The 24,178-nt window shown below is 44.9% G+C and overlaps 1 protein-coding gene across 2 annotated transcripts in view; it reads right to left on the minus strand.

Moving 5' to 3' along the window:
• Positions 1–24,178, minus strand: part of CCDC82 (coiled-coil domain containing 82) — an 85,104-nt gene that overhangs the window by 27,620 nt on the left and 33,306 nt on the right. Inside the window, exons 1-4 of one of the 2 annotated variants that reach the window (XM_073613046.1) lie at positions 19,727–19,883; positions 9,559–10,096; positions 2,869–3,040; positions 1,322–1,414 (exon numbers count right to left, since the gene is read on the minus strand). In XM_073613046.1, coding sequence (XP_073469147.1) covers positions 1,322–1,414; positions 2,869–3,040; positions 9,559–10,071 — 778 coding nt within the window. In that variant the 5' untranslated portion in view covers positions 10,072–10,096; positions 19,727–19,883. Of the gene's footprint in view, positions 1–1,321; positions 1,415–2,868; positions 3,041–9,558; positions 10,097–19,726; positions 19,884–24,178 lie in introns of those variants that run through there. The other variant, XM_073613047.1, reaches the window with a different exon arrangement.

Below are 24,178 nucleotides of genomic sequence, written 5' to 3' on the forward strand. Positions count from 1 at the left end.
GGTAGTGATGTCAGGCAGTTAAAAAAAAAAAAAGTACACAAGCTTCTTTTTGGCAGATTACAAGCATTTTTTACCCCATAGACTTCTAAAGAAATGTCTGACCACCGCGAATTTCTTCTCCCTTGCCTCCCCCTAGTGCTTGCTATTGGTTAAACAAAAAAGCCTGAAGCTGTAAAACTCTTGTAATACGCTTCTAAAATGCTTTAAAAAAAATGCCTGAAAAATGCTAGTAAATCGCGACACTCATCTGCGAATGGAGTCTAAAGCATTACTATCACAATTGGTTCCACCAAAATATTTGCACCAAAATTGTACCATTCTGCCTCAGTTTACCATTTTCACATTTATCATTGGAAAAAAGAAAAATATATGAAAACTATAGAAGTGGTCTAAAAACTGCGGCCTTTTGCTCGCTTTTATCTGCCCCTGGGGGGGTGCTATTTTATTCACTGACACCAATGAAGGGTACAATTCCTCCCAATGACAACAATGACGGGGGACAAATCCCCCCACTGACACCATGATGGAGCACAATTCTTCCCAATGACCCCATGATGGGGCGCAATTCCTCCCAATGACCCCACGATGGGGCGCAATTCCTCCCAATGACCCCACGATGGGGCGCAATTCCTCCCAATGACCCCACGATGGGGCGCAATTCCTCCCAATGACCCCACGATGGGGCGCAATTCCTCCCAATGACCCCACGATGGGGCGCAATTCCTCCCAATGACCCCACGATGGGGAGCAATTCCTCCCAATGACCCCACGATGGGGCGCAATTCCTCCCAATGACCCCACGATGGGGCGCAATTCCTCCCAATGACCCCACGATGGGGCGCAATTCCTCCCAATGACCCCATGATGGGGCGCAATTCCTCCCAATGACCCCATGATGGGGCGCAATTCCTCCCAATGACACTAATAACGGGGCACAATTCCTCCCAATGGCACCAATGATGGGGCACAATTCCTCCCAATGACAACAATGATGGGGCACAATTCCTCCCAATGGCACCAACGATGGGGCACAATTCCTCCCAATGGCACCAACGATGGGGCACAATTCCTCCCAATGACACCAACGATGGGGCACAATTCCTCCCAATGATGGGGCACAATTCCTCCCAATGACGGGGAATTGTTTATTCCCACTGACCCTGGGACCTTTTGTACTCCCGATGGCCACAGTCCAGCTCCCTTAAAGTCTGAAGGACAGTAAACCAGCCCTTTGTTTGGAAAGTTTGGAGACCCCTGTACTATAGGATGCACTGCAATAATACAACATTTTGCTATGTAAGCAAAATATCATCTGACTTACCGTACAAAGTTTTTAGAAATTTGTCATCAGCAATATTAATTAGGAAAGCCCTGATCACCTTCTCAAGATGTGTACGAAGGTCATTAGAAGCAACTGAAAAACAGTAATAACATGGTTATAACACAGTTTTTATTTTTTTGATAGCAAAACAATGGAAAAATTATTCCATCAAACTCTGTAATATAATTTTGTTGAGAACCTTTTTTGCAATGAACACTTAGTAAGTGTCGGGCGCCTGCTTCCCCGCTGACCAATGTGGTTTAGGTTTAGTGCTGGCCATTACATCTTTAAAGAATATAAAAACCCAACACTTCATGTTCCTGATATGTGCATCCTTTGTGTGAAATCCTTGGTGTTCCTGTCAGTCACTCTGCTTCCCTATCAAAAACTGACCACACTAGACATGAGAGCACTGTGCTGAGAACTCAGCCTGCTCTCCTCTAATGATCAGACTTATCCCGACATATCCCCTCCCCCTGCACACCCATTTACTGCAAAGACTAGTGTACTGCCGTTTCTCCTCCCCCAGCTCATTAAGCTCCTTACGCAGCTGAGAAGAAAGGGCATGTGATCACCCATAAAAGGGGGGAAGGTATTTAAAATGTTTTTTTTTCTATGCACACACAAATGTCTCACCTTTCATTTCCATTTTAAACTGAATGGGTTGTTTTGAAGGTGGGGGGGTTTACAACTACCTTGAATCCTTCCCATTGTGTAAAAAGGATGTTTGATCCTGTCTTCTCTGATCCTCCCCTTCTTTTACTGTCTCCAATCCATCTGATAGTACAGAGTTTTGGGGCCACTCTGCACATGCTCAGTTTGCTGTATATTGCTCAAATTTTTTTGGGGGGGAGGGTGCATGTGATCAGTACAGGGCCAATCAGCACTGTCCAGACAGAGGGCCGGGGGTCATGCAGCCTCATAGGACAGAGGAGGAGAATGAAACCTCCTCCTTCAAGCTTTAACCAGTGCCTAGCCGGACACTGATAGAAGTCACAAGACTGCTATATACTGCTGATGAGAAAAGGTATTTAGCAGTTTATATTTACTAAAATAATTGCATTTCCATGTTTTGTGTACTGGGGGAGACCAGATATAGTGAATGCAGGGTCCTGGGTTTAGTAACACTTTAAGGACAGTAGTGCATGGCAGTGTGACAGGTTAGTATTTATTCTTTGCAGGCCAACATATTTTTTCTAAACACTAGATAACCATAACACACAATGTTATTCCATCGAACCTTCCTCTGTATTATATTAGCACACAGCTCTTTAAATGCAAACTGTACACCCGATTTCCGAAAGAGTGCAGGCCTTGCTGCAGCTCTCAAAACAAGTGCACATAACCCGATTCTATGAGTGATTAACGTGGCTTTAATTCTGCTTTAACCAGTCGGATCTGATCATTCCTACACTGTGCTGATTATAGTCAGACCGAAAAGCCAGAGAGAGTATAATGTGACCCCCATGCATAGTTCCTATTATAGTGGTCACAAGATCCTAACTACCATAAGACCACACAATTCATCATCTAATGGTGGGACATACACTGAGGAAGTCTGTGCCTCAAGAACAACTCCCGATATCTCATTGATCGGTTTCCATCTTCATCCACCTCATCTTCCACATCTTCTTCTATAAAGTCGTCCATCTCCTGACTGTCCTCATCTTCACCCATCGTTTCTGGAGTCAGGGGAACGTACTCACTGCTGGAACTTGCCTACAGAATAAACCAGACATATAGAAGCAATGTTTACTTATGCAAAGGTCACGTACAGTAAGAAAATTGAAAGTACCCAAACCCAGTCAAATCCAAAAACATCAATTATGGGTTCTGTTAGCTGCCGTTTATAGGTGGCACAAAGCTCACATAGCATATAGAAAAATGTTATATCACAGCGCAACCTGGTTACTCATACAGGTCCTGTTCCTGAAGACGCCGAGTGGAATTGGCGAAACGCATTGGGTGGGGTTTCTGGGGAAGTAATTTCCCGGCCAGTGGAGCGCACGCCAAGGCGGCACCTCCGGGCCTTACATGCGATGTAGTGCAATATGTATTCAAAAGTCTTTTTAAAATAAATTTACTACACTATGGTAGCTTTTTTTCCCCGTTTCTCCTTATTAACTGAATGTTGAACATCGAGTGCACTTTTCTGAAAGCAAAGGGCCAGGAAAGTGGCAGTAAGGAGCACAGGAGTGTGGAGAAGATCCTGCGAGGGAGATCATTCAAAAGTGTGGTTGACTCTTATGTTGATAGCAGGGGGTCATAAAATCTGATGTGGAGGGTCACAAATTGTGCATGAAGAATATGAATTAAGCACTTTATGGATGGATATTTTTTTCCTGCACACCTTTATATTAAGCGCTATAAATTTCACTAAAAAGGACTGGATATGCACTAAACAACTTGTGTAATTGAATGCAGAGACATTTACCGTGTTTCCCCGAAAATAAGACAGAGTCTTATATTAATTTTGCCTACAAAAAACACACTAGGGCTTATTTTCAGGGGATGTCTAGTTATTTACGGTATGTACAATGACGATCTTACAGTAGTTGTAACCCTAAAAAAATATATATATATACACATCACACACACACACACACACACACACACACATATAGATACACACCTAGTATCTCACAAAAAGTGAGTATACCCCTCACATTTTTGTACATATTTTATTACCGTATTTATCGGCGTATAACGCGCACTTTTTTCCCCTTAAAATCAGGGGAAAATCGTGGGTGCGTGTTATACGCCGATCTCCGCTGATTGTGAGCAGAGCGAGCGCCACGACATACACAAAGTCAAGTGTACTCGACTAGTCTCGGCTCCGCTCACAGTCACACCCAGTCCCGCCACTGAACCTGTGTTATGTCCATCATAGGGGCGGGACTGCGAGAGGAACCGAGACTAGCTGAGTACACTCGGCTTTGTGTATGTCGGCGGCGTTTGCTCTGCTCACAATCAGCGGAGATCGGCGCCAATTTTAAATAGCTGCAATGACACAAGGCTGCAAAGACACTGGGCAAGACTGCAGATGGACACTGATAAGGCTGCATTGATGGGCATAAATGTAAGTTTTTTTCCTTAAACTTCCCTCCTAAAAGGTTTTTCCTTAAAATTCCTTCCAAAACTTGGGGTGCGTGTTATACTCCAATAAATACAGTATATCTTTTCACGTGACAACAATGAAGAAATGACACTTTGCTACAATGTAAAGTAGTGAGTGTACAGCTTGTATAATGGTGTAAATTTGCTGTCCCCTCAAAATAACTCAATACACAGCCATTAATGTCTAAACCGCTGGCAACAAAAGTGAGTACACCCCTAAGTGAAAATGTCCAGATTGGGCCCAATTCCCCATTTTCCCTCCCCGGTGTCATATTAGTGTTACAAGGTCTCAGGTGTGAATGGGGAGCAGATGTGTTAAATTTGGTGTTATCGCTCTCACTCTCTCATACTGGTCACTGGAAGTTCAACATGGCACCTCGTGGCAAAGAACTCTCTGAGGATTTGAAAAAAAGAATTGTTGCTCTACATAAAGATGGCCTAGGCTATTAGAAGATTGCCAAGACCCTGAAACTGAGCTGCAGCACAGTGGCCAAGACCATACAGCGGTTTAAGTGGACAGGTTCCACTCAGAACAGGCCTTGCCATGGTCGACAAAATAGTGTAGTGCACGTGCTCAGCGTCACATCCAGAAGTTATTTTTGGGAAATAGATGTATGAGTGCTGTCAGCATTGCTGCAGAGGTTGAAGGGGTGGGGGGACAGCCTGTCAGTGCTCAGACCATACACCGCACACTGCATCAAATTGGTCTGCATGGCTGTCCCAGAATGAAGCCTCTTCTAAAGATGATGCACAAGAAAGCCTGCAAACAGTTTGCTGTAGACAAGCAGACCAAAGACATGGATTATTGGAACCATGTCCTGTGGTCTGATGAGACCAAGATAAACTTATTTGGTTCAGATGGTGTCAAGCGTGTGTGGCGGCAACCAGGAGAGGAGTACAAAGCCAAGTGTGTCTTGCCTACAGTCAAGCATGGTGGTGGGAGTGTCATGGTCTGGGGCTGCATGAGTGCTGCCAGCACTGGAGAGCTACAGTTCATTGAGGGAACCATTCATGCCAACATGTACTGTGACATACTGAAGCATAGCATAATACCCTAGCTTCGGAGACTTCGGAGACAATGGGCCGCAGGGCAGTATTCCAACATGGTAACTACTCCAACACACCTCAAAGATGACCACTGCCTTGCTAAAGAAGCTGAGGGTAAAGGTAATGGACTGGCCAAGCATGTCTCCAGACTTAAACCCTATTGAGCATCTGTGGGGCATCCTCAAATGGAAGGTGAACGAGCGCAAGGTCTCCAACATCCCCCAGCTCTATGATGTCGTCATGGAGGAGTGGAAGAGGACTCCAGTGGCAACCTGTGAAGCTCTGGTGAACTCCATGCCCAAGAGGGTTAAGGTACTGCTGGAAAATAATGGTGGCCACACGAAATATTGACACTTTGGGCCCAATTTGGACATTTTCACTTAGGGGTGTACTCACTTTTGTTGCCAGCGGTTTAGACATTAATGGCTGTGTGTGGAGTTATTTTGAGGGGACAGCAAATTTACACCATTATACAAGCTGTAAACTCACTACTTTACATTGTAGCAAAGTGTACATTCTAGCAAGCAAAGTGTAACTCAACACACAGCCATTAATGTCTAAACCGCTGGCAACAAAAGTGAGTACACCCCCTAAGTGAAAATGTCCAAATTGGGCCCAATTAGCCATTTTCCCTTCCCCGGTGTCACGTGACTCATTAGTGTGAATGGGGAGCAGGTGTGTTAAATTTGGTGTTATCGCTCTTACTCTCTCATACTGGTCACTGGAAGTTCACCATGGCACCTCATGGCAAAGAACTCTCTGAGGATCTGACAAAAAGAATTCTTGCTCTACATAAAGATGGCCTAGGGTATAAGAAGATTGCCAAGACCCTGAAACTGAGCTGCAGCACGGTGGCCAAGACCATATAGCGCTTTAACAGGACAGGTTACACTCAGAACAGGCCTCGCCATGGTCGACCAAAGAAGTTGAGTGCACGTGCTCAGCGTCATATCCACAGGTTGTCTTTGAGAAAGACATATTTTGGCGCTGATGAGACCGCACTTATGGCCACTGATAGGCTGCACTGATAAGCATGGGACACCACGGCTTTAATAATGCCATCCACTGCCAAATATCTATAGGAGGGGTTTCCACCATCCCTGCAAAGTTTGCACTCATTTTTTTATGTCTTATGTTCTGTCTGATGTGTATTATATGTGACGTTACATATCAAAGAGACCAGTATTGTGGTAATATTGAAGCTTAATGAGATTTCCATACATTAGAGGGTTCCACCATTATTGTGTTATTGATTAGTAAGACATGCTTTGCATTTTCAAGGCTGTAACCTATCCTGCTGTGTGTTACTGAGTAGTATGGCTGGCTGCCTGCAGAATGAGGGGGTGTGATTTATGTTGAAGTGGGCTTGTTTACAATTAACATGTACAGGCCTAGTGTACCCACCCACATGCACAAAGCATGATGGGAAATGTAGGAGAGAGAGAGAGAGAGAGAGAGAGAGAGAGAGAGAGAGAGAGAGAGAGAGAGAGAGAGAGAGAGAGAGAGAGAGAGAGAGAGAGAGAGAGAGAGAGTTAAAGCGGACCTTTAGTAATTTTTTTCAACTTTACATCCATTAAATCTTCTACCCTTGTTGTTAAGTAAAAAAAAAAAAATTTCTGCCAGTAAATACCTTACACAGCCCACCTCCTGTTTCTTGTCTGGTCATTAGCCTAGGTTTATGACATCATACACAGCTCTCTCTCTCACTCTGGTGAAAGTTTGCCAGGAAGGGAGGGGGGATGAGTCATAAGAGGGCCAATGAGCGCTGCAGAGCTGAAGGTGTGTGCCTGTGTAAATCTAGGAAGTGAACAGGCAGCAACTTCAGCTGCCCACAGTTAACATGGATGCAGCCAGACTCAGTGGAGGGAGATTTCTGCAGCATATTTGGCAAGTACAGAATCACAGTATATATAAAATAATAATAATAATATAATAATATGTAAAGTGGTTGAAGAGAAGCTTCAGAATGGTAAAGATGTTTGTATTACAAATTATGTGAGAAGACCACAGTTCCTCTTTAATCCCTGTGCCAACAGCTCCTCCTTGGCAGAATACATGATGCATTTTTTGAATTAGAGAGCTGACTTCCTGAAAATTCAATTAGACTTTTCTCTTCAATGGTAAGGAATTTCACAAATGTAATAACGGTTTAGTGTAGGGGGGTGTACTAATGGGGAGTTTTTTTGCCGATCCCGGAGTTCTGCTTTAAGATCCATCAACTCCAGGAAGATTGTGCAATAAATAGCATTTGCAAAGGCTGCGTGACTGCCTGTTGGATGCTTTTATCTCTTCAGGAATCCAGCTTTAGGAGACACCAGAGTTCACTTTTCTAGTTAATGATGATGGTATTCTTTATATTGTAAAATGCATCTACTAGCGGTGACTGAGCAACACAATCTTTAATACCTTGTGGGAAGTAAGTGGAGGTACAATTTAATATATAGAAATAAGGAGATGAGACTTGGAGAACTGTAAAGCTGTGTACACACGAGCGGTTTTTCCGTCGAAATAAACTCCGAAGGTTTCTCCTACGGAATTCCGCTCAAGCTGTCTTGCATACACAAGGTCACACCAAAGTCCGACCGTCAAAAACGCGGTGACGTACAACGCGTACGATGGGACTAGAAAAAGGAAGTTCAGTAGCCAATAGCTTCCGTCTCGTACTTGCTTCAGAGCATGCGTCATTTTTGGTCTGTCGGAACAGCATACAGACGAGCGTTTTTCCCGATAGAAATTGGTTCCGTCTGAAAAATTTAGAACATGTTCTATTTCTAGGTCCGTCAGAATTTTCGACGTAAAAAGTCCGACGGAGCATACACACGATCGGAATATACGATGAAAAGCTCCCGTCTGACTTTTTCTGGTCGGAAATTCCGCTCGTGTGTACGCGGCATAAGATGCCACTGGTTGGTTCCAGGTACTGGTGTTGGTCAACAGAAACCTCTGTTTGGGGAGAACTTGGACTTTATTGTATAAACGGAAAAGTCCACAACACATAACCTTCCTGTAAAAAAAAAAAAAAAAACACGTTTAATGGTGTCTCTCTGCTTCGGATACCCACACTTGCAGAGATTTCTCTGTTGAAATGTATGGTTACCGCTCTTCCCTAGTGTGTTTCATCTGGTCTGGACCTGCTCAGCTGTAAAACCTCAAGCTGTAAACTGTGCTGTTAAACAAGATGGTGTAATGGAAAGAGTTAGAATAGAGGGAGAAAGTCAAAAATATCAAATAAAAGGCTGCCTATACACAGGCCAATTTTTCTGAGGATTTTAAAACAATTCTAAAAACTAAACATTCAGCTCAAGCGACTGACAAAAAATGGTAAAAATCAATCAAAAGGATTTGCAACTTTTTGTTTTATTAGCCGACGATCATTTTGATTGCACTTTGAAGTAAATTCTTGTTGGGGATATTACATATATTAATAATGTAGCTCACTAATGCATTTAAAGCCTTTAAGGTTATATAAGGACATAAGCATGGCTTTACCTTCCTACCAAAGGAATGTTATTGGTAACTGATGATCAAGTCCTTGATGGGTCATATTGCAAAAGGAGTTGGCTTGGGGTTGGTCTATTTCCTATACACAAGTCTAAATACCACAGCCCAAACTGGAATAAGTTTGTCTCACCCAGAACCGCCATGAGGCAAGTGTCTGGACCCGATACATGGTGCCATGCCATATAATAGGGGACCCATGGCGGAAGCAGCTTATTTAGTTAAAGTGTAGGTAAACCCCCCTAATATTTTCAGCCAAGGAAGCTGCCATCTTGGCCTCTGTTTAATCTACAGCTACCATGATGCTGCACATGTGATCAGTTATGACACCAGCCATAGGATGGTTTGACTGTTTGGTAGAGAGCACAACCAATAGGAGCGTTACATTTCCGGCACACGCTAGAAATGAAACTGTGTTATGGATGGGTTTACTTCCGCTTTAAGTATTCTTGTCATATTTTCTTTATCTGTCATTAGTTTTAATAAATGTTTTTAAACCCTAAAATAACTTAAAATATCAGGTGACCGTGATGAAACAATTCTGAAAAATTCGGCTCATGCATGTCCAAATTTACCTCATCGGATTCCCAGCTGGCTCTTGGGTTTCGGGATCGTTTTTTCTCAACAAGCTGTTTCAGACTCTCTTTCCTTTTTTGTTTCTTGATTTGAGCCTTGGCTTCTTCTGAGACTCCCCCGTCATTGGCTTTATTCAAAGAGTCATCATCTTCATCTATAGTACGGCGGCGTCTGACAAGGACTCTCAAACCTGGCCCATCGCTGTCGGAGCTACTGTCGCTGCTTTCTATGGTCATAGATCTGTTCTTGTGTCTGGGTTTCCTGATGGTCTCTTCCCCATCATCTGCAGTACACTTAGGTAATTCCAGATGTTCTTCATTCTCTACACTGGATATGCTGCTGCTATCAACTTCCTCCTCCTCTTCTTCGGATGCGGAAGTCGACTCATCAGAGTCAACAATGTGGGATATAGCATCTATTTTTGTACGTTTCCAGTCCACCCTAGACTTTGGAATGGGCTCATTTGACTTTCTTTTCTGTCTTGTTTGATACGTTCTGGAAGTACTTTCCATGTTTGCATGATATTACACACCATCACTGAAAAAAAGAATGTGAAAAAAAAAACTACAGAATTTTAGCAGTACACAAAGATGGATGGCCCAAATCATACAAGATGTTTAGCAAATGTCATATTCTTCTGAGAATATCATTCGTGACAAAGGGACCCTCTAAACTAGACTCCCTCAACCTTTTTACCCCCCAGAAAGCCTTGAAATTATTTTTAGGTTCTTAAACCTGTTTGTTTAACCACTTCCCGCCCGCCCTATAGCGGATTGACGTCCGGGAAGTGGTTGTGTTATCCTGACTGGACGTCATATGACGTCCAGCAGGATAACATGCCGCAGCGCGCCCCCGGGGGCGCGCATCGCGGCGATCGGTGGAGCGGTGTGTCAGTCTGACACACCGCTACACTGATCTTGGTAAAAAGCCTCCGGCGGAGGCTCTTTACCACGTGATCAGCCGTGTCCAATCACGGCTGATCACGCTGTCAATAGGAAGAGCCGTTGATCGGCTCTTCCTCACTCGCGTCTGACAGACGCGATTAGAGGAGAGCCGATCGGCGGCTCTCCTGGCAGGGGGGGTCTGTGCTGATTGTTTATCAGCGCAGCCCCCCCTCAGATCACCACACTGGACCACCAGGGATCGCCACTAGGACCACCAGGGAAGGGGCAACATGTGGATGGCCAGGTATGTACCCCATGGCCATCCACATGTGCCCAGTCAGTGCCAATCAGTGCCCACAAATGGGCACTGATTGGCACCATTATGTTGCAGTGATGCCCAACAATGCCACCCTTAGGGGCATCACTGCAAACAACCAGTGCCGTCAGTGCCACCCATCAGTGTCCATTCATGCCACCTGTCAGTGCCCATCCGTGCCCATCAGTGCCCATCTATCAGTGCCCATCCATGCCCATCTGTGCCAACTATCAGTGCCACCCATAAGTAACCATCAATGCCACCTATGAGTGCCCATCAATGCCACCTATGAGTGCCCATCAGTGCCGCCTATAAGTGCCCATCAGTGCCACCTATGAGTGCCCATCAGTGCCGCTTACCAGTGCCACCTATCAGTGCCCATCAGTGCCGCCTATCAGTGCCCATCAGTGCCGCCTATCAGTGCCCATCATCAGTGCCCGTCAGTGCCACCTCATCGGTGCCCATCAGTGCCGCCGTATCAGTGCCAGTCAGTGCCCGTCAGTGCAGCCATATCAGTGCCCGTCATTGAAGAAGAAAACGTACTTATTTACAAAAAATTTTTAATAGAAACAAAGAAAAACTTGTTTTTTTTCAAAATTTTCGGTCTTTTTTTATTTGTTGCGCAAAAAATAAAAACCGCAGAGGTGATCAAATACCACCAAAAGAAAGCTCTATTTGTGGGAACAAAATGATAAAAAATTTGTTTGGGTACAGTGTAGCATGACCGCGCAATTGTCATTCAAATTGCGACAGCGCTGAAAGCTGAAAATTGGTCTGGGCGGGAAGGTGTCTAAGTGCCTGGTATTGAAGTGGTTAAAAAACAAAAAAACACACCTTTAGATAAACTTTAAAAAAAGCTTGTAAAAAGCTGCAAAAAAGCATAAAACATCATCCAAAAATAAAGCCAGTAAATCGATACGCCCGTGTGTGAATGGAGCCTTAAAGCCCTCTCTCTTACTAGAGATAGAGGCACTCTGCAGAATCCTATTATTTTTCTGGTCTGTAAAGGTGGCGGTCAGTGGATAAGTGCATGGGCACATTGGTGCTCAGTGGACAAGTGTCTCAGTACAGTGTATAGTGTTTGGTCGGGTGAGTCAGAACATTGAAGGACAGTGGGAAGAGTTTGTGTAGGGTTTTAAAGACCCTATACAACCACAAGAAGATTTTAAAGCTGTGGATCATCTGAAGAATCCTATAGTTTTGCTGATCTATAAAGATGATGCCCAACTCATTTCCCATTTAGTTAGGTATGGGGGGGGGGGACTGTATGTGATATGATTGGGAGGACCTTCGTTTTTTGGTGCAGAAACATGAAACTTTGGTTGTATGTTTAGAGATGTAATCACAGCTGTTCAGACCAGAAATAATATTAATTATTTAGCAAATTAAATCAACAGTGTTTGTTGTGAATTGAAAAACGGAAGAAAGATGCACCTGGAAGCAATAATTTGTGCTTTTTACTAAAAATGCTAAAAGAGCATAGATGGGAAAAAAGGGAAAACAATCTGTTCTGATTATGTAACAGCATTTAGTGCTTATTCATGTGAACGTTTCTGAAACATTTATGGCCGGTCATATACTAAAAAAGCCTGCAAAATTGTGCCCGTTAGCTGAACTAAATGAAACAGCGTAAAAAAATAAATAAAAAAATAGTGGTATGCATGTACCAGGGACGTGCCTCACCTGCCATGAACATGAAAAAACAAAGAGCTTTGAGGGTCGTAGCTCGGCAACGTGGGGTCACAGGGACCCCAAATTTGGGGGGGTATGTAGCCCAAATCCTACCCCACCACTGGACCTATGGTTCCAGAGATATGGGGCTCCTTGCACAGCCTGTCAGAAGCTACATACAGAGCGGCCACTTTAAATACAAGCTGACACACTCTGCTTAAAGCAAACTGAGAGGATGAGCTCACAGTGCCTCTCACTTCTTGTCAGAGGCACTGAGCTCAATGGACAGCTTGGAGTCTTGGACCAATAGTAAAGTACCTTTGGTCCCAGCTGTCCAATAAAAATGCTGCAGAGGAGGCATGCCTCTCACTGCAGCGTCAAAGAAGGCACATGTGTTTAAAAGACAAATACTCCCTTCCAGCCCTCTTAACTACAAGGAAAAAACATGGAGTTTGTGTATAAGATTTACCCACAATCCCATGTTTTTCTCACACTGTGAGACCCCTTTCACACTGAGCCGCCTATAGCGACGGTGGTAAATCGCCGCTATTTTTAGCGGCATTTTACCGTCGGATTTTCGGGGCGCTTTTACCCCCCGCTAGCGGCCGAGAAAGGGTTAAAACCGCCCACAATGCGCCGCAATAGCGGCGTTTAGCCGGCGGTATCCCAGCGGTGTCCCATTGATTTCAATGGGGAGCAGAGATAAACACACCGCTCCTTCGCCGCTCCAAAGAAGCTGCTGGCAGGACTTTTCCTGACCTCCTGCCAGCACAGCGCTCCAGTGTGAAAGCCCTCGGGCTTTTACACTGGAGACAATGCTGCAGCTGTTTGAGGGCGGATTGCAGGTGCTATTTTTAACGCTATAGTGCCTGCAAAACGCCCTCGGTGTGGTCTTAAGAGGGAGAATGAGAATCTGCTGCCTGCTGAAGAGGTACTGTTATATTCAAGCTAAATCATATATTATTATGTTATAAGATAATAATTTATTATTTATCTATTTACTGTGAAATTACTGGTTGTAAGTTATAACTTCAAACTTCAGTAATTTGTCCGTTAAGCCACCTGCTTGAGTACAGATTTAGAAAATATAGTAAATTACCTTAAAAACAATATATAATTATTTGTATATTACTTAGGTACCTGGGAAAGCCATAGGGAAGTCCCCATGCGTCAGAGGGGGGGCGGGTCACCCGGGAACGTCACCGCGTGGCCCCGTCCCCAGTTATAAATGAACTGTCAAAGCTAAGACGCGTCATACGGCGGGTGCCTCCCATGGAGGCATGTCGGTCGCAGCTTTGTTTTTTTCGGTCCGTCAGCAGAGCGAGAGAAGATGAATTGACTTCGTGGGACATTTTATTTTTTTTATTTTTTAATAAAGGACTTGTCCCAAGCCGTGTCTTGTCATTTGTACCATTTTGACACTTTTTTTGTGAAATGGTAGGGGTACATTTGTACACCATTACCATTTCACACAGGGGGGAGGCCTCAATCTGGGGGTCCCCTTGTTAAAGGGGGCTTCCAGATTCCGATAAGCCCCCTGCCCGCAGACCCCCACAACCCTTGCCCGGGGGTTGTCAACATGGGGACAAGGTGTTTTGGGGGGCTACCCCAAAGCACCCTCCCAATGTTGAGGGCATGTGGCCTGGTATGGTTCAGGAGGGGGGGCGCTCTCTCGCCCCCCCCCCTCTTTTCCTGCGGCCTGCAAGGTTGTATGCTCGGATAAGGGTCTGGTATGGATTTTTGGGGGGACCCCCACGCCATTTTTTTTTTTATTTTTGGCGTGGGGTTCCCCTTAATATCCATACCAGAACTGAAGGGCCTGGTATGGAATTTAGGGGGACCCCCCACGCAATTTTTTTTTTTTAGTTTTGGTTCGGGATTCCCCTTAATATTCATACCAGACCCAAAGGGCCTGGTAATGGACTGGGGGGAATCCCATGCCGTTTTTTTTTCAATTACTTCTTTTATCTGTATTGCCAGGACCGACAATTCATTATAGCCGTGAGTACTTTTAAATTACTTTTTTTCTTTAGAAATGTCATTTTGTGCAGGGACTGTTCTAAACATGGGAAAAATGTGCCACTTTACAGGCATACTATAGACACCCCCCACAAAATTTGCAAACCCAAACACTTTTTATGACAATACAATGCATATAAGCCTTTAAAATTAGCACTTTTGATTTCTCCTATAGACTTTTAAAGGGTGTTCCGCGGCTTTCGAATTTGCCGCGGACGCCCCAAATTGTTTGCTATTCGGCAAACTTTCGTTCGACTCGAACATCTGGCTCATCCCTACCCCTCAAAATAACTCAACACACAGCCATTAATGTCTAAACCGCTGGCAACAAAAGTGAGTACACCCCTAAGTGAAAATGTCCAAGTTGGGCCCAATTAGCCGTTTTCCCTGCCCGGTGTCATGTGACTCGTTAGTGTTACAAGGTCTCAGGTGAATGGGGAGCAGGTGTGGTAAATTTGGTGTTATTGCTCTCACTCTCTCATACTGGTCACTGGAAGTTCAACATGACAAAGAACGCTCTGAGGATCTGAAAAAAAGAATTGTTGCTCTACATAAAGATGGCCTAGGCTATAAGAAGATAGCTAAGACCCTGAAACTGAGCTGCAGCACGTTGGCCAAGACCATACAGCGGTTTAACAGGACAGGTTCCACTCAGAACAGGCCTCGCCATGGTCAACCAAAGAAGTTGAGTGCACATGGTCAGCGTCATATCCAGAGGTTGTCTTTGGGAAATAGATGTATGAGTGCTGCCAGCATTGTTGCAGAGGTTTTGGGGTGGGGGGTCAGTGTGTGATCCTTCGCAGAGCTGCTTCCCTGTAGCAGTAAAAGTGGTATAGAGCAGTCAACAAGTAGTTAAAAAAATAAATAGGAATGGGCTTAGGTGTATTTGGGATCCTAGTCCCAGCAGTCACTGCACACCAGCAGTGAGGCATTTCCCAGCCTGCGGCTACACATACAATCGCCCTGACTAGGCTGCTTATGATTGGCTGTGTGTAATGACAGCTTCCTGGAGGAATTGCTCTGGTGGGTTGGGACTAGGATCCGAACACACCTGATCCCTACCCCTAAATACAAGCACCACAACCACAAACCCCCCCCCCCCAAAAAAAAAAAAAAAATCGGATTTTTTTTTATTTCAATTCTTAAATTTTTCGATTTTTATCAAATTTATTTTAATAAAATGCTTTTGGAGTAAAAATATATATCTAAAGATAGTTTTCTATTTAAGATACATTCATAATTTAGTTTATTCAGCATGAAATTGAGCTTAGTTATGTAGCATGAGGCTGTATATTCTGCAATATTTAAATTTTTGGGAAACTCATTCAATGAATCCAAGCTCTGCAAGCTGAGATAACATGCACTGCATTGATGCATTCACACAATTTCACAGTCACCATGAGATAAAACAAAGTTCAGGAATATTCCTTTATCCCATTGTTTTTCAAATCTATGTACACTACAAACTGTATGATTGAATCGGTTCTGATATCGCGGTTTTACTAACCTGACAGCTTATTATTCTAAGTAGGAAACCTTCATTTTGTTTGCAAATATTAATGATTCAAACTACCAGCAAGAATAAGTCCTTACATTTAAAGAGCACCTGTCATTTCAGATCCATCATGGCAGCGCCTGTTAGCGGGCATTCACTCACCTGCTGCCACCATGTCCCTCACCTTGTTGTGTCACTGCCGCCATCACTAGCCGTCCCATTAAAGTGAATGGGACTGTTGGTGAGTCAACAGCGGGTCAGAGGGGGAGCCTCTGGAGGGACTGAGATGACAGTTGCTCTTTAAAAATTATGATTTTAATCGAGTTGATTTAAATCAAGCTATTTTACTAGTGATCATGATTTAAAGCGGAGTTCCACCCACAAAATTAACTTTACATCCAAGCTCTGCAAGCTGAGATAATGTTAATCAACTGCAAAAAGCATCAGAAACAACATTTAAAAAAAAAAAAATGTAATTTTTTAACATAATTGTTCTGAGCTGTTGCTATGGGGTCCCTTGTAATCTGCCCCCTTCCTCTCCGCGGCGCCTGACGTCATTTCCCTCGGCGCCTGTGATCGCTAATGCTCCTGGGAGATGTGGGTCATCATTTCCCAGGAGTCAGTGGGCAGCGCCGAGGGCTAGAATTGCAGTATTTCAAAACCGGAAGCGGTCTTGGTTGCCATCACAACGGAGTGGGCACTTTCGATGCCGCCGCCCGTTGTGATGGCAACCTGAGAAGTTTCCCCGTGCTGCTAAATGAGCTTACTGCGCATGCGCGAGAACGGGTGGTGCGTGCTGGTTATTCAGCAGCAATGAATCCCGGAAGTTTATGCGTGTGGGCTTCGCCTGCCCACAAGCAAGATGGGAACGCCCGAGCATAAGGAATGTAAGGTGAGTTTTTAAATAAAACAGTAACTAAAGACACACGAACTAATGCAAAAACATCATATGATAGTAACAGATATCATAAAAAAAAAAAATTTGTGGGTGGGACTCCGCTTTAAATTAAATCCACCCTGACTGTAATGCAAAGCATTCAGATTGAGGCATGTGTACACCCCCATTCAGGAGGGGTAAAAATGCAGCTCTGAATTGGTGAAAAAACCTGCGCTAAGGTGTGTAAAGAATAAAAAAAAAAAAAAAAAAAAAAAAAATTATATATATATATATATATATATATATATATATATATATATATATATATATATATATATATATATATATATATATATATATATATATATATATATATATATATATATATATATATATATATATATATATATATATATATATATATATATATATATATATATATATATATATATATACATACATATATATACACATACATACACATATACATACATATACACACACATATATATTAATTACTAGACTTGCAGCTGTACACAAGGTGCTATTCACTTGAAACAATATAAAAATAATATACAGCGCTTGCAACTGGAAGGTATCCTACGATGTGCGCATGCGCCCTGGTTACGTCACTCCAGCTGATTGGAAAATCAGCTGATCCGTACAGCGCATGCGCAGTACATAGCGGGCATTTCTTGATAGCGGACACTTAGGCCCCTCTCACACTGGGGCGGTGGGGGCGTCGGCGGTAAAACAGCGCTATTTTTAGCGCTGTTTTACCGTCGTTTTTGCGGCTGTATTCGGCCGCTAGCGGTGCGGTTTTAACCCCCGCTGGCGGACGAAAAAGGGTTAAACCCGCTCGTACATCGCGGCTATAGCCGCGGTATTACCGCGGTATAGCCGCGCTGTCCCATTGATTTCAATGGGCAGGAGCGGTGAAGGAGCGGTGAACACTCCGCTCCTTCACCGCTCCAAAGATGCGGCTTGCAGGACTTTTTTTACCGTCCTGCCAGCGCACCGCTTCAGTGTGAAAGCCCTCTGGGCTTTCACACTGAATAAACAGCGGAGGCTGTTTAGGGCCGGTTTGCAGGCGCTATTTTTAGCGCAATAACGCCTGCAAACCGCCCCAGTGTGAAAGGGGCCTTATCGACAGAACACCGGCATTTGGCTATAGCACAGACACAAAGGAGTTAAGGTACTTATATCACTTCACTGATTCTCTCCCCCCCCCTCCCCTTCCTGACCAGAGCACTTTTTGCGATTCGGCACTGCGTCGCTTTAACTGACAATTGCGCGGTCGTGCGACGTTGCACCCAAACAAAATTGATGTCCTTTTTTTTTACCCACAAATAGAGCTTTAGTTTAGTGTTATTTGGTCACCTCTGGGTTTTTTATTTTTTGCGCTATAAACAAAAAAAGAGCGACAATTTTGAAAACAAACGCAATATTTTTTACTTTTTGCTATAATAAATATCCCCCAAAAATATATAAAAAAAACTATTTTTTTCCTCAGTTTATGTTTTATTCTACATATTTTTGGTAAAAAAAAAAAAAAAAAATGCAATAAGCGATTATTGATTGGCGCAAAAGTTATAGCGTCTACAAAATAGGGGATAGTTTTATGGCATTTTTATTATTCTTTTTTTTTACTAGTAATGGCGGCGATCTGCGATTTTTAATCGAGACTGTGACATTATGGCGGACACAATTCTGACACATTTTTGGGCCCATTGTCGTTTATACAGCGATCAGCGCTATAAAAATGCATTGATTACTGTAAAAATGTCACCGGCAGGGAAGGGGTTAACACTAGGGGGCGATCAAGGGGTTAACTGTGTTCCCTAGTGTGTGTTCTAACTGAAGGGGGGGGAGGGGACTTGTAGGGGAGATAACAGATCGCTGTTCATACTCTGTATTAAGGATGAGCTCCGGCTCGTTCACATGCTGCATGTGTAGAGCCTGCCAGGAAGTCGGCACTGCACAGCGCTAATCACAAGCCGTGAGACATTTCCCGATCTCTGCAGCCGCACATCGTGAAATGTCTCACTGCCCGTGATTGGCGCAGCGCCGTGCCGACTTCCTGGCGGGCTCTGCACGTGGAGTGTGCGAACGCGCCCGAGCTCATCCTTACTCTGTATGAACAGACGATCTGTCTGTTCTCCCCTCAGAGAACCAGAACAGTGTGTTTACACACACAGATCCCGGTTCTCAGTGTGCCCAGAGCGATCGCAGGAGCCTGGCGGTGATCGCGACCACCGGGCACTCGCATCAGCTCCGTAGGCGAGGGCGCGCGCCCCCTAGCGGCCAAATATAAAAGCGACGTAACATGACGGCGATTCGCACAGCCAAGCCATGTTGCCACAGTACAACTGCGGCGGTGGCTGGTCGGCAAGCAGTTAAAGAATAACCGAAGGCAAAACTTTTTTTTTCGTTTTGGATAGAATGCAGAGGGATTAGAACACAGTTTTTATTGCTGTCTGTGTCCCTGATAGGGAGATCCATCCTCTCTAATTTGTCCTGATTACCATTGAAAGTGAAAGAACAAAAAAAAAAAAAAAAAAAAAAAAAAACTTCCACATGGGGACACTAGTTCTGGTGACCTCTCACTTCCTGTTTGGTTATGGGACAGGAAGTGAAGGGAAATCTCCCTAATGGGACACAGATGTTGAAAAAAAAGCCTGACAGAGGTTCTATCCTTCCATGACTCTGTCTAAATGATATAAATAGGATTTATAACCCCATGTCCTCATCACACGATCATCCAGCTTCCTTATAACAGACATGTGACCTTCCATTACTTCTCTCCTACAATCTCATCCCAGGGCCACATAGGAGCGGATGTGAAGAATTCCTCTATCTGTCCCCCCCGCCCGGCCACCATCACTACAAACAGCCCGCCACCTACCTCCATCTCCAGAACCTTCCCGGACACGCCCCCACCCCCGCCCTCCGTCTGCTCTGCTTTCGGTTTCCTGATAAAAGGAGGCGTGTCCAGTCTGCTGTACGGAGAAGATGGGCGTGTTCCAACCACCAAGCGAAATGGCGTGTCTCTAAATCTGACGGCGGAATCCGAGCCGCGGACGTAGGGCGTGTCCTACAGTCAGAAACGTGCTATTGGAGGCAGCGCTCCGGAGGGCGTGTCCTAACTTTGACGGCTGACTTAGCGCCGCGGACATAGGGCGTGTCTTACAGCCCGAACGGTGCAATTAGGTGCAGAGCTCGGGAGGAGGGGCGTTCCCTGTCCTCTAAAGCTGACGGAGGGGGGCGTGTCCTAGTTGTACAATGCTGCTGCTGTTGTTATTGAGTGAAGGCTGACAAGCACGTGCTGGGCATGGAGTGATGGAGCTGATTGGTGATTATGTGATCAGCACTCAGCATGGATGACAAACCTGGAAATAAATGTGTGCACTGGAGGTGTTCCTACTTAGTAAATGAGAACTTGGCTGAATGGCAATACCTGAATATTCCGAAATTCTTACCTTGTATTACAACCCATTGGGTTCACCTCAATACCGGGCGCTTTCACCCCCTTTCCTGCCCAGGACATTTTTCACCTTTCAGCGCTGTCACTCTCTGAATGACAATAGCGGTTCATGTAACACTGTACCCCAGATGACATTGTATCACTTCTTTTGAGGCAGAGCTTTCTTTTGGTGGTATTTAACCACTTCAGCCCCGGAAGATTTACTCCCCCCTTCAGGACCAGGCCATTTTTTGCAATTCGGCACTGCGCTACTTTAACTTACAATTGCGCGGTCGTGCGACGCTGTACCCATATACAATTTATGTCCTTTTTTCCCCCACAAATAGAGCTTTCTTTTGGTGTTATTTGATCACCTCAGCGGGTTTTATTTTTTTGCACTACAAACAAAAAAAGAACAACAATTTTTTTATTTTTACTAGTAATGGTGGCGATCAGTGACTTATAGCGGCACTACAAAAGCTGGTTGTTCTTAACGGCATCCTTAAAGTAGTTCCACCCAAAAGTAAAAGTTCCGCTTTAAGGACTCCTCACCCTCTTACCTGCCACATTTGGTATGTCATTTATTTGGGGGGGGAGTGGGTACCTAGTTTAGATGGGTACTCAGCTCTCACTTCTACTCGAGCAAAAGTTCTCCTCTCCCCCTCCCTCCCTGCAATCGAGAGGTGGAACCAAGGAACAGTGCTCGGAGCTGGGTAGGGGCGGAACCAAGGAACAGTGCTCGGAGCTGGGTAGGGGCGGAACCAAGGAACGGTGCTCGGAGCTGGGTAGGGGCAGAACCAAGGAACGGTGCTCGGAGCTGGGTAGGGGCAGAACCAAGGAACGGTGCTTGGAGGTGTGTAGGGGCGGAGAAAAGGGGTGACTCCAAAAGGGGGAGTCCCTGTGCCTATTTTATGAGAAAAAAAGCCCTGAGGGGAACGCCATGCCAAAAAAAAAAAAAAAAAAACGGCATGCGGCCCCCCCAAAATCCATACCAGACCCTTATCTGAGCATGCAACCTGGGAGGCCAGGAAAGGGGGGGGGGGGGGGGGGCGAGCAAGAGCGCCCCCTCTCCTGAACCAAACCAGGCCATATGGCCTCAACATGGGCGGGTGCTTTGGCCGGGTGCTGGCAATTGCAACCGTGAATCAATTTAAATGTGATTTGACTAGTTTTATTTTCTTTAGAAATGCTAGTTTTGCTGCAGCATGCTCTATGCGTGCTACAGATGCACCACTTTCAAGGCAGACTAAGGTGACCCCCTGTCAGGGCTGGGCTCAGCCCTTCCTTCTCTGAGCTGGCCGCTCAGCTGTCGACTAATTGCCAGCTCCCATCTCTCTCCACAGTTACTCAGCTGTTGATGATATCCTGCTCGTCAGTCCTGCCTACTTAAGCCGTCCAGTCCAGAGGAGCCCTGCCTTCATCTTGGTCACATCACAAGAAACTATCTCCTGCTTGCTGTTCCACTACTTTGATCCCTGACTTCTAGCTTGGCTTACTATCTGTTCCGGTCTATATTTGGACTACGCTTGTTCTTTTTACTTTTATTATTAAACAAGTGTGATTTAACTGTACTTCTGTCTCGGTCTGATTTCATGGTTTCTGATACCCCACAGGCACTATATTTAAAGGAATTTATCATTTCTATTGTTTCACTTTAAGCATTATTAAAATCACTGCTCCTAAAAAAAAAACTATAATTAGAAAAAAATGTTTTCCATTGATACATGTCCCCAAGGGCAGTACCCAGACCCCCATACCCCTTTTATGGCCAATTACTTGCATATAAGCCTTCAAAATGGGCACTTGATTTCTCATGTCTGGCTCTCATAGACTTCAATGGAGTTCATGGTTCGGGGAAGAACTTTTCCCCTGTTCGGGTGTTTTGCTACAAACCGAACAGGAGGGTGTTCAGCCCATCTCTACTCCAGAGTACAGAGTTCCAGTGGTCTTCTTCTTCAGCATGGGCCCTGGCAAATTCTAGGCAGGCTTTTTTGCGCATGGGCTTTAGGAGAGGCTTTGTGGAATAACCCATGCATGCCATTCCCCTGCAGTGTATGCCCTGAGGGCCGTCTTTAATTTTGATTGGGCCCTGGGCAAACATTTTCTTGGCCCCCCCCCTCATTCTGAAACATACAAAAAATAGCAGTTAGACTCAAAACCAGTTTACTGCAGCAGATCATGCAGCGATTGCAATTGTTTGCCAGAGGTTACAGCCTATCCTCACTGGCTGGTTGCTAGAGGTTACAACACATAATTTCTGCTTGCCGATTGGTTGCTAGAGGTTAATGCACATTATTAGCGCTCACTGATTGGTTGCTAGGGGTTACAGCACATCATTACCACTTACTGATTGGTTGCTAGAGATTAAAGTAGATCACTACTGTTCGCTGATTGGTTGCTAGAAGTTAATGCACATCATTACCTCTCACTGAGCAGTGCAGCAATCCCAAATAATTGATCAAGTAAAGGGGCACATTAATACACATACTACAGGAGAGTGTCAGAGAGTGCAGACATACTACAGGAGAGGTTCAGAGACTGCAGACATACTGCATGAGAGGTTCAGAGACTGCGGACATACTGCAGGAGACAAGCAGAGACTGCGGACATACTGCAGGAGACAATCAGAGACTGCGGACATACTGCAGGAGATTACCAGAGACTGTGGACATACTGCAGAGGATTACCAGAGACTGTGGACATACTGCAGAGGATTACCAGAGACTGTGGACATACTGCAGGAGACAATCAGAGACTGCGGACATACTGCAGGAGATCACCAGAGACTGCGGACATACTGCAGGAGATTACCAGAGACTGTGGACATACTGCAGGAGACAATCAGAGACTGCGGACATACTGCAGGAAATTACCAGAGACTGTGGACATACTGCAGGGGATTACCAGAGACTGTGGACATACTGCAGGAGATTACCAGAGACTGCGGACATACTGCAGGAGATTACCAGAGACTGTGGACATACTGCAGGAGATTACCAGAGACTGCGGACATACTGCAGGAGATTACTAGAGACTACAGACATACTGCAGGAGATTACCAGAGACTGTAGACATACTGCAGGAGATTACCAGAGACTGCGGACATACTGTAGGAGATTACCAGAGACTGTGGACATACTGCAGGGGATTACCAGAGACTGTGGACATACTGCAGGAGACAATCAGAGACTGCAGACATACTGCAGGAGATTACCAGAGACTGCGGACATACTGCAGGAGATTACCAGAGACTGCGGACATACTGCAGGAGATTACCAGAGACTGTGGACATACTGCAGGAGATTACTAGAGACTACAGACATACTGCAGGAGATTACCAGAGACTGTGGACATACTGCAGGAGATTACCAGAGACTGCGGACATACTGTAGGAGATTACCAGAGACTGTGGACATACTGCAGGAGATTACCAGAGACTGTAGACATACTGCAGGAGATTACCAGAGACTGCGGACATACTGCAGGAGATTACCAGAGACTGCGGACATACTGCAGGAGATTACCAGAGACTGCGGACATACTGTAGGAGATTACCAGAGACTGCGGACATACTGCAGGAGACAATCAGAGAATGCGAACATACTGCAGGAGATTACCAGAGACTGCGAACATACTGCAGGAGATTACCAGACACTGCGGACATACTGCAGGAGATTACCAGAGACTGCAGACATACTGCAGGAGACAATAAGAGACTGCGGACATACTACTGGAGATTACCAGAGACTGCGGACATACTGCAGGAGACAATAAGAGACTGCGGACATACTGCAGGAGATTACCAGAGACTGCGGACATACTGCAGGAGATTACCAGAGACTGCGGACATACTGCAGGGGACAATAAGAGACTGCGGACATACTGCAGGAGATT

This window comes from Aquarana catesbeiana, linkage group LG02 (assembly GCF_042186555.1).
Source record: "Aquarana catesbeiana isolate 2022-GZ linkage group LG02, ASM4218655v1, whole genome shotgun sequence".
Lineage (NCBI taxonomy): Eukaryota > Metazoa > Chordata > Amphibia > Anura > Ranidae > Aquarana > Aquarana catesbeiana.